Source organism: Eulemur rufifrons, chromosome 15, assembly GCF_041146395.1.
Source record: "Eulemur rufifrons isolate Redbay chromosome 15, OSU_ERuf_1, whole genome shotgun sequence".
Classification (NCBI taxonomy): Eukaryota; Metazoa; Chordata; class Mammalia; order Primates; family Lemuridae; genus Eulemur; species Eulemur rufifrons.
In genome coordinates, this window is record NC_090997.1 from 62,649,227 (window position 1) to 62,660,615 (window position 11,389).

Here is an 11,389-nt window from a genome sequence, read left to right on the forward strand (position 1 = left end):
CACAAGGTAGATAATAAAATGTCAAATTCCCAGATGAGAAAACTGAGACTATAGAGGTTTATTTATTCATGAGCACATGGCTGGTAAAGAAATTCCTACATGATCTTTAAACCATTTGAATATCTTTGGTCAAAATGAGATCCTGGATATTTAGAATAGAAGATTAGAAAATACACTAGGGGAAAAAATAAAAGCTACTTCTTTTTTTTTTTTAAGTAGAATCTTTTTAGTAAAATTAAGTAAATCTATAGCTTTTCCTTTTCCATGTCAAAATAGATAAACGTAGGGTTTGGCATATAGTGGGTACAAAAAAAATCTAATCAATAAAATGAGAAGAAATAATTCATTAGGTTCAATGGTAAAATTTATACTCTCTCAATAAAATTTCAATTACTTTTTATACTCAGAACTTCTGTCATCAACAAAAGTGAATAAATATGGGTTATATACTATAATTTAAGTCTGTCAATATATAAATTAACTGGTTAGATGAAAAAGTACATACACCTAAATTTCAGGTGTAATCACTACCAATGACTTTGAGAGATCTTATTTTGTCAGAAAATCTGTCTCCTTGTCATTTAAATCACTTTTTACTTTTGAAAGGCTTCTCTTAAATATGTCTGTCCTTCAGTACTATTGAACATATCACTTTACCACTATTTTGCAAGGCTTAGTCTTTATCACATGATCGGAAGAATTTCTTGCTGCGTTTAGGCTATGAATAGCATTTGAAAAATTACTCAGTTATAATTATAGACAGCTAACACCTGCCAACTTGCTGGAAAATGAAATCATGTAAAATTTAAAGACAAGTGTGCAATGCTTGTCAAACACTGAAGTATCAAAACAGTAAATGCTCACTTTTAGTAGGGTAAACTAAGATTCTAATTAGACTTTACTGAATATTACACATAGAATTAATAAATTATTCTGGCCATGTGGTTAAGTTTTTAAAGGGCATATATCTATCAGCTTGTCAATTTAAACAATTTTTAAGTTAAAACACTAAATGAATACTATTCACTAAATGAATATATTCATTAAATGATTATATATATATGAAAGTTGATTTGAGTACTATAACTCACGAACCTCACACATCATAAATTTTATTTCTCTTTAGTATAGTTTAAAAGCTTAGGAAGTTATAACGGTAATTTTATAATACAAATAATAATTTATAATTATAGGAAGGCCTTATTTCACTTTTTAAATTAAAAATAGGGTAAGAGTTAAGTAAAATATAAAACTAAAAGTATCTAATCTTTCCAAGGTAATTCCATAGTTTATGATCATCTATCAGATTTTTCTGATTACATAAAAGACATTAGAGACATAAAAGACATAAAAGACTATTAGAGAAGATAGATAATTCTTATGCTGCCAAATTTCACTTGATTTTTTTTCTTATAAACTGAAACTCATTTTTACTCTATTTACTTGAAAACTATGCCACAAACTATGAGTCTACTAGTAATACACCAACATGTAACAATAAAATGCCAGCTGGGAAAATGCAGTAAGTGGTTCTAATAGTTATCCTACAGAAACTCCCAAAGTATTTCCAGTGAAAAAGCATTTTTTAAAAAGAAGCCTCTTTTAAAAGCCTTTTTTTCAATACACTAACTTCATGGTAAACATATCTTTATCGACACTGGTTTAACTTAGTAACTAACAGGGAAAAAATCAAGCATAAAATAGTATTCCCATAGTTTGACTATCTAGCTGAGGTTTTTCACACTTAAATTTCTAGTCTCTCAATGCTCCTAGAAATACAATTACTAAATATTCTGAAGAATCCTCCCAATCTGATTTGCTAAGTATATTGTGCCAGCGTAATTAAAGTACTAAGTAATTTCTTGAAGGTCATTTAAAATTTTTCTCAATGTAATAAATGTGAGCTAGAAAAGCTGGGTCAAAGTAAATCCTATTTTCCATTGACTTCCTTAAAAAACAACTTAGATATTTTACCATGGTGTGAAAAAACAGATTGATTTGAGAAATTCTGACCAAAAAAAGAGATTAAAATTGTGGCAAGACTTGCCTGGTGCTGATGTATTTTCAGCAGCACTTTCACCTTTCTATGCATATTAAGCTCTGCCTCCCTCTCCCCCAGCATCAACCTGTCCTACAAATTCTAAGATTTTCCCCTTGTCTGTGGTTCCTCCCAGTCCATGCTAATCTGCCACAACATAAACATTGCCTGTTTTTAAATATGAAAATTCTTTATGATTAATATAACACTAAGTAATGCCCATTTTATCAAAGTTTTAAGTGATTAAGAATCCTTTATTATACCCAAGATTCCACAGCTACTTTCTCTCAGACCAAAGTTTCAACAAATCCTTAAGGTGGTTGTTTGAGTTATTAATTTATTACCTATTTAAATGGTAAAAAGATATCTTGCAAATTTCTAATTGCTTACCAAAAGGAAAATAAATATAACTCTAAAACTAAGAGAAGAGCATGCCTATTTTCTAATTCTTTTACTCCATGGATGATATGTACATATAGCACTTTAAGGGCACAAAGTGTTAAAGATGAGAAAAAAAGTCTAATTAAGCTAAACTGTTTCAGAGGATCCTCCATGATGTCATGTACAACCCACTACCTTAAAGAGAAATTTAATACACACATATTAACCATCCCATCTTTGTACAAAATATTACATCCCATTTATAAACAAAATAATCATGTTAGGAAAATATTTTAAAATCTTAATCATTCTGGTTTTTTCATGTTAGAGGCCATTTGGAGCACTATAACAGAAATAAAATATATGAAATCTGAAAACTTAAGAGTATCCTTGCTAGTTTCAATCTTTCTGAAGAGTAACAACAGAGGATAGGATGCATTTATGTATTATAAAGAGGACATTAGTATAAATAGTGCAGACATAATTCATCCTGTAAGCCAGAAAGTTTAAAAAAAAAAAAAAAAAAAAAGATTGGCTCTTTGTCATCAAACCATTTAGAAAAAAAAAGTTACAGATTTGCCTTCACTTTCTTCACATTCCCTATTCAAAGAATCTCAGAAAACCTGAGAGTACAGAGTATTCTCCTCCAAGTCTCAAAAGCAAGGAAACAAAACGGTCAAAGATAGGAATGAGGGAAGCCCTGGTAGAGAAGTAAGCCACAAGGCTTACTGAGGAAAAGGCACTGAGTTCCCAGTGTATCAATAAGAGAGGCCAGAAAATAGTGGATATGGAAGAGACAAGCTTAATGTAAATATTGAAAGAGGACTCTCGTATTTGCTATGATACCTAAGAGTCAGCAGTGAATGTTTGAGATGCACTACTTTAAACTTCTGGCTTTGATTGGATGGCAGTAAAAAAGAAATCAAAACAAAACAATCATTTAAAAAGACCAAATCTACTTCTAGAATATCCTTAATCTGTTATGTTATATTTTACAGCCCCATCATAAATAAAATAAGTGTGCTTCTAACTTACTAAAATACAAATTATAGACCAAGTGATATATTATCTAGACACACATACAGGTTTTTTTTGTTTTTTTTTTTTCGAAAATGACAATTTTTATGCAAACATATGCAAGAAAATAAATCCCAAAAAGAAACATTAAACATCCACTCACCTGCAGAAATAATCATGTCAGATTACTTGACTCCTGAAACAAATTCTGTTTGGATTTTAATTAACAGAATCTCAATTCTCTCCTGTATTTACCAATAGTATCAGAGCCTTGTTCTGGGGCTCTTGTTTCCTCTTTTCATCATATAGACCTTTAATCAGAGGACTACCCAGGAATCCCTTTAGAAGACAATCTTGGCATGTTTTGGGTCCTTCCTTGGAAACCTGTCATCTCTCTTTCCACTATAACACCAAGACTAACTCAAACTCCAGGCAGTTATAGATACACATACAGTTTTAATGGAAAGCCTCTAACTAGACCTGACTGCCTTCTGTCCCCCTTCCTCCTTACCAACAAAAATATTCTGTTCAAGTGATGGAAGGGTCTCCCAGCCCTTAGGGACTGAGTGCTGTTTAGCCCAAACCAAAAATAGAAACGCCCAATTTCCTTGCCCATGACTGGCCTAGAAAAAGGGATGTGACCCAATCCCAGTCAGTAGAAACTGAGAGGAAGTTTCTGGGAAAAGCTTTTCTTCCCTGATAGACACATGGGAAGAAACTCTTTTCTTCTTAGCTGCAGATGGTTGTGACTGCATGTAGTACCTGGAATAGCAGACTGTTGGAGCCTTGCAACCATGAGGGGAGACATCGCTTGCTATGCTGAGGAAAGGAAAGCAAAAAAAGAAAAAAAAAAAAAAGATGGAAAGCAAAAAGATAATGTAGTTGAGCCAATGAATTAATCAAGCTTAGAACTAGTCGATCTCCAGACTTACATGAAATAATAAACTTCTTATTGTTAAATTCTAAACTATATATTACCCACTTGGATACCAACTACATACTGCAACACCAACTGCAACTCTAACTATAAATGTGCATCACACCCAACAACTAAAGTTTCATTTCTCCCTAGGTGGGGGTAACAATGATTTTACTAAATGAAAGCCTCCCTCACCCACTTAACAAAGAGAAATATTTTGTTACTTAGTCTAAATTTTCTATCTTAAGCCAATTAACTTTCAGACAGTGTTAATTGCTGGCAAGCTTACAAGAAAATTTGGCAGTTTTCTTTCTTCATAGTATGGAAATGAAAATGATCATTCTTGGAAAAATATTTGGCTATTCTGGATACTTATATTTTTCCCCTTTATTACATGCATTATCAAGACTATAGTTCACCAGTGGATTATATTAGTAAAGCAGGCCAATGTTAATACTTCCATTCCTTTGTTTAGGGAATAGAGCATATCAAAAGATATTAAGAGTTTTGCTTTTTAAAGTTTCTAAAAATCCCATTATAAATAAAAGCCTCCTATTAGAATAAAAGACCTTCTTCAAAAGCAGGAAACAAGTCTTATTGATCTTCCATTTCTGAGTACAGTGTCTGGCAGCAAATAGTTCTCAAAAATTTGTTGAATACCTTCAAATATGTTGTTGATATAAAATCAATAAATTGAGAACACGAGTTTAAACAGAAGATGCTATCTCCCAATGTGCCAATTTTTTTTACAGGTTTAGCCATTTGGCATTAAATCCATCCTACCACCTTGCCACCTACAATCTGATAAGCTAACCTATAGCAATTAAGGGCCTACAGCAATTAAGCTACAGGAATTGCACATGCAGCTCAGCTTTTGCTGCTTTACTAATGAATCACAAAAAGCATTGTGGCACACTACATTTGAATTAATATTTGATTTCCCATGTGAGGCTGACACTAGAGCAGTGGGCAATGAGGCTGGACGGGTAAGTGAAAGCCAGATGATGTTGGACTTTATATGACATTCTTAAGAAGTTTAGATTCGATTTGATTCTAAATGGTTTTAGGCAGGAAAGTGACATGGTCAGATTTTCGTTTTAGATAAATGTTTCTACAGCTGTGTGGAGGATGGATACAAAGGCAGAGGTTGGGTCAAATCTGGAGAAGTGATAAATAACAATGGCAGAACTAGAACACTGGTATCAGGGCAGAAATCCATTTAGGAGCTGTTTCTACTTGGAAGTCTCATAGGCAACTTAAATTCAACATGTCTAAAAGAGAACTCATTTTTTTCCCCTAAATTGATCCCCCTGCCACTCTTCTGTCTCAGGAAACAATTGCACCATTCACCAAGTAGTTTAAGCCAGAAACTTTACAGCCATCTTGATTTTATTTTCCTCATTTTCTAAATCTAATTAAATGCTGTATCCTGTGGTTTCTAACTCCTTGGCATCTCCCAAACCCATTCCACTTTCTTGCACTCTCCCCATCCCCACATCCTTGTCCACCATCACCATCATTTTTGTCATAGGCTAGTGGAAAAACCTCTCAACTGATGTCACACATTCACTTAACACTGGAAATCCATTCTCTACATTGCTCCTAAAGTGATCCTTCCAACACACTATCAATCATGTTACCATCTTACTCAAAACCCCTAGTGGCTTCCATTATTTCTAAGATAAAGTCCATAACCCTAAACATGGCCTGCAAGCCTCTCTGGGATCTGGTGCCTGCCTAGCAGTAAGAACACCTAACATTACTGAGCATTTCTTATGTGCTAGGCACTGTGCTATGCTTTGCAAGCATTATTTCATTTTATTCTCATAGCAACATTGTGAAGTAGGAAATATAAGCACCGTCCTTATTTTGCAGATGAGGAAACTGAATCAAGAAGAGATTATGTAACTTATCCAAGGTTGTATAGCTAATAAAGTACAGTTATGTGCTGCATAATGATGTTTTGGTCTACAATGGACCTCATATACATCAGTGGTCCCATAAGATTATACAGATGACCACTGAACAACGAGGGGGTTAGCCACACCAACCCTCTGCACTCTGAAAGTCCTTGTATAACTTTTGACTCTCCCAAAACTTTACTAATAGCTTACTGTTGTCTGAAAGCCTTAATGATAACATAGACAGTCAATTCACACATAGTTTGTGTGCCATGTATATTATATACTGTATTCTTACAATAAAGTAAGCTAGAGAAAAGAAAACGTGATTAAGAAAATCATAAGAAAGAGAAAATATATTTACTATTCATTAAGTGGAAGTGGATCATCATAAAGGTCTTCATGCTCATCATCCTCATGTTGAGTAGGCTGAGGAGTAGGAAGAGGAGGGGTTGGTCTTGGTGTCTCAGAGGCGGCAGAGGCAGAAGAGGTGGAGGAGGTGGAAGGGGAGGCAGGCACAATCAGTATAACTTTTGTTGAGAAAAATCCATGTAAAAATCCATGTTAAACTGTGCAGTTTAAACCCATGTTGTTTAAGGGTCAACTGTAATTCCATATTACAGTTCCAACTATACCTTTTCAGTTTAGATATACAAATAGTTACCACTGTGTTATATTCCTTACTGTATTCAGTATGGTAACATGCTGTACAGGTCTCCAGCCTAGGAACAACCATCTAGGTTTGTGTAAGTACACTCTATGATGTTCACAACATAGCAGAATCACCCAGCGATGCATTTCTCAGAACATATCTGTCATTAAGCGATGCATACCTGTATTGGAGCCAGGTCTGACTCCAGAGCATGTGCTCTTAAGCTATTCATAGTCCCCTCAAACTGTCTGCTCCAAACATATTGCATCACTTTTAATTCCTAGAACTCATTTGCTCTCTTTTCCCATGAGGCCTTCACACGTACTGTTCCTTATGTCTGGAATGTAATGTCCCCTCACAAATCTCACCTTTGCATGGATGATATTTATTCATTCATCAGGTCTGTGCTTAAATGTCATTGCCTCAGGGAAGATTTCCCTTACTACCTAAAATTAAAATTTTTATTTGTTTACATCTTTATAGTCTGTCTCCATTCAGTATGATGTCAAATTGTTACCACTGGTCCTCAGTTCTTAGAATGACATTCACCAGGGGTTCAATAAACATATGTTGCATGAATGCAAGCATCAATGAATGATGTTAGGGTGGAAACTCCCTAAATTGGAAACTTCATCTATTCAGACTGATAAGAAACAGAAAGAAGGCAAATATAAATTTGCTCATCCACTAGATATGTATTTAGTAGCTTCCAAGTCCCAGCCAATACTCTTGGGAACTTACAGCCCTCCTGGGGGAGACAGACACATAAACATATGATTATAGCACAATATAAGTAAAGCACTTGTTATAATTGTGGCAGGAATAAAGTACGATAGATGCAGAGATGAAAAACAGAGTATAAGTCTTTGGGAAACCTTCCCAGTAGAGGAAATTTTTCAATCCTTTTTCAGGATAAATGAGTCTTGAAATGTATATCACATATTCCATGTATTTCATTTGTGAAAAGGGAGAGGATTGTCCATGCAAAGCTGGAGGCAAAAAGAAAAAAAAAAAAAAATGGGAAAAAGGGGGAGAGGAGCATCCATCCATTATATACCATGGCACTTTACATCTCATTCGATTCTCACAATGGCTCTATATCATTCCTATTTCATAGATGTGGAAATCCAAGCCAAGAAAGGTCATGTAACTTGCCCAAAATTATGCAGTACATTAACAAAGGAGTAGAATTTGAGCCCAGGTCTGACTCCAGTACTAATTTACTTATCATTATATGGAAATCCTTTGACACTGTACTTCTCAGAGCTTGCTTACTTTTCTTTCAATGTAACTCTTAACAAAATTGGTTATCTGGTTTCCTATTCTAATGTAAATAAGCAGCAAAATTAAAGGTTAGAAAGAGACCAAAGTATACAACAACAAGGGAAAGGACAGAAAAACTATGAAAATTAGACAAAAAAATTTTTTAAATATGGATTATATAGCCCTATACACTCCACTCTTTGCTGCATAACAGCACTTGATATGCATAATGATGACCCCCGTTATGAAAAAAAAGTTGTTATAGTCACCACAGTCTAAGAGATAAAAATAACTTTTTATGATTAAAAGGGTAAACTTCAGTTATCTAGAAAATTAATTTCTCTGCGGTAACTATGAATTGTAACAATTGTTTCCAAAGTGTTTGTGAGAAGAAATATCTCCAAATCTTAGAGTCTTCATTTTGTAGATACGATTATTTTTCTGTTGCTTTAAACTAAATCAAGCCAATATAGAAAAACTATCTTAGCTTACATATATGCTTAGTAAACTATAAATTTTTAAAACTCTCATACATGACTTTGAACAACACATGTGGATTGAGTTAGTTACAAATTGAGAAGCATATATAAAGTGTTACGAACATTCTTAATATCCAAAAACATTTCTCTTTAAAAAAAACCTTCCTATAAACCTTGTCATAAAACAGGATAAACTGATTATGTACAACATGAAGGGAAAACTATAATATTTTAAATCTGCTGCATTCATAACTTAAATAGGTATGTATGTGAAAAAGAAAAGAAACAATTTAGGCAAATACAGAGAAGGATGGGTAAGTAATTTACCATAAAAGTGTTTCTACCACATACCCTACCTGGGTTCAGTTTTTCAACATGAAGATGTTAGATTCTTTATAACATGGGCTTTTATTATTTTATATGACTTTTTTTTTTCTTTGAAAAAAGAAAGGCTGCATTTAGGGAACACACCCTGTTTTTCATTGTTGTTGTTTGTTTTGTTTTGTTTTTTTAAGAATAAGAGAAAATTGTTCCACCAATTATCTTCAATAAGCTGACTAGGAAACATTTAATAGCTTTTATCATTTTAGAGGCTTTTAAATGTGAACCTTTCCACACAGAACACTGTGGCAATGTGAAAGCCATGTTGGCTACACTTCCCAACTACATGTAAAAAGAAATATAAGGACAAACAAGTCTTTACTTGCAATTAACTGTAACCTTCATCTATTTTTCCAAAAGCAATGCAGTTTCTGCCTAAAACTCTCTGGAAAAACCATATTTGTTTACTTACATTTGAAAATCGTTTTCACTTTAGTTCATCTTGTCCAATTTTGGCCCAAAATTCAGTGTTTTACAGAACACTCTTAATTTTAAGATGTAGAGTGAATTCATAACAAAAGTCACATAATAACAACCTAATAGAAGCAAATGCAAAGTGCATAATTGCAAGTAAAATTTCGCTGTCCTAGAGAGACAGTTGTACTCATAATACTCTTTCTTACCTGGATGCTCTTCAGAATAAACTCACTTTTCTCTCTCACATCTTTAAAGGGACACCTCTTAGAAAGCATAAGCAGATGAGCAAGCAGCTTATTCAACCCGTCCAAAGAAACAGTATTTGAAAGCCCGTCTGATGGACGACAAGGCGTCTCTTTCACCGAACGAAGATACTCGGTTTTTCTCAAAATGATTTGCCTAATGTTTTCCAGTGCTGTCTCTCTAGTAGTTGAATCTCTACTGCACAGTCCATCCCATCTCACTTCATTCTCTCCTTCAGCCATGACAATAGTTTTTCCTTTGCAGTCTTCAGTTAGTTGCCTTTCAGCATGCCCCGAAAGCACTTTGTATTTTTAAAATGAGAAATGTAAGAAATCAGAGAAGTCAAGTCGTCATGAAAACTCAGATCTGGATGACATTTGGAACCAGACTTGTCTTTGATGTTAATGCTTTCAACCGATCTACAAGATAGACCCTCTCCTTCTACACGAAAGAGGAGTCTTCCTTCTGGTCAGAAATTGAAAAAACAAAGTTGGAAAGTTGCAACCTTACGGCGCTGCCTTTGCTGGACAGGGAGTCCCGGGGAAGTGTTCTCCGCCGTTTTGCAGGGTCAGCGGATATCCTCACGTTGTGGAGCTGTCAAATCCGTGCTCTGCCCCAAAAGGCTGGTAACAGTTGAACGCTCTCCAGCCATTTGGGGTTTTTTGTGCAGCCACCGGGTTCTCCCGAGCGTTCCCACCCCGCCCCTCCTCCAGCACCAGTCCCCGCCCTCCACAACTCCTCCCTGCGTCTCAGCAGCCGGCCGGGCGCCGGCGGGGAATGCTCGCCGAACCCTGGCCCACTGGCCCCAGCGGCCGAGGACTTGGGCACTCCCGGGGGGCGGCAGTCTCCTGCAGCAGCTGTCTGGGCGAGCAGCGATGAAGGAAAGGGTGCCCCGCCCGGCCGAATCCGGACCCCTGGGAAGACGCCACTTCTCGGACTCCTGCGCCCTCGCCCACCACGGCCAAGCCAGAGGACACAGGGCGGCCCCGGCAATCCTCGAGCGCGGGGCTGGGCCGCGGAGCTGGCGGAGCTGGCGGAGCTGCAGGGCCCGAGGCGCAGAGCCCGCCCCTTCGCCCAGCCCCATCGGTGGGGATCAGCCCAGAGGGCGGGAGCAGGGAGGGGAGATGGGGTCCTCACCCCCAGTCCCTCCCCTTTCTCCGCCCGGCACAAACCGGGAGCCGCCCCTGCCCCAGCGCGTTCTTCCCCGCCCAGGCAGACGCGACCCGCCGAGGAAAAGCCATTGGAAAAAGCCCCGCCCTCGGCCTGGCTACCTCCAGACCCCAAGTCCGCCGCGCGCTGCCGCCAACCGCTGCCGGTGCTACGCATGCGTGACTGCGAACAGGGCGCATGCGCCTCCAGAGGCACGAAGCATGCGCCGAGGGACGTTTTCCGTTCCCAGGCGTTTGGAGTCTGTGGCCTGGAGAAGGGGAAGGAAAATTAAGGAGTAGAAAGGTACTGAGACTTTATCACACACAAGACAAGCACGACAAAAAAAGAGGGCTCGAAGGCACTCCTGCAACAAATTGAGCCTAAATTTAGGATTAGCCTAAAAATAATGACTGTCTCTTTATCACGCCAAAACCCAGATTTAAGTAGGCAGGGCGGCTTCGCATTGACTTCTGGGAAATGTAGTTTTGGTGCTGCAGGCTCATTTTGTTTGCGACAGAAACTACACCCCCCAGGGGCCACCGCGAAGTT

The 11,389-nt window shown here is 37.2% G+C and overlaps 1 protein-coding gene across 1 annotated transcript in view; it reads right to left on the bottom strand.

The window, feature by feature from the left end:
- SESN1 (sestrin 1) overlaps positions 1 to 10,691 on the bottom strand; it is a 99,103-nt gene extending 88,412 nt beyond the window's left edge. The window contains exon 1 of the mRNA XM_069487485.1: positions 9,655 to 10,691. Within this exon, the coding sequence (XP_069343586.1) occupies positions 9,655 to 9,933 (279 nt within the window). The 5' untranslated portion in view covers positions 9,934 to 10,691. The remainder of the gene's footprint in view (positions 1 to 9,654) is intronic.
- Positions 10,692 to 11,389: the final 698 nt, after the last annotated feature.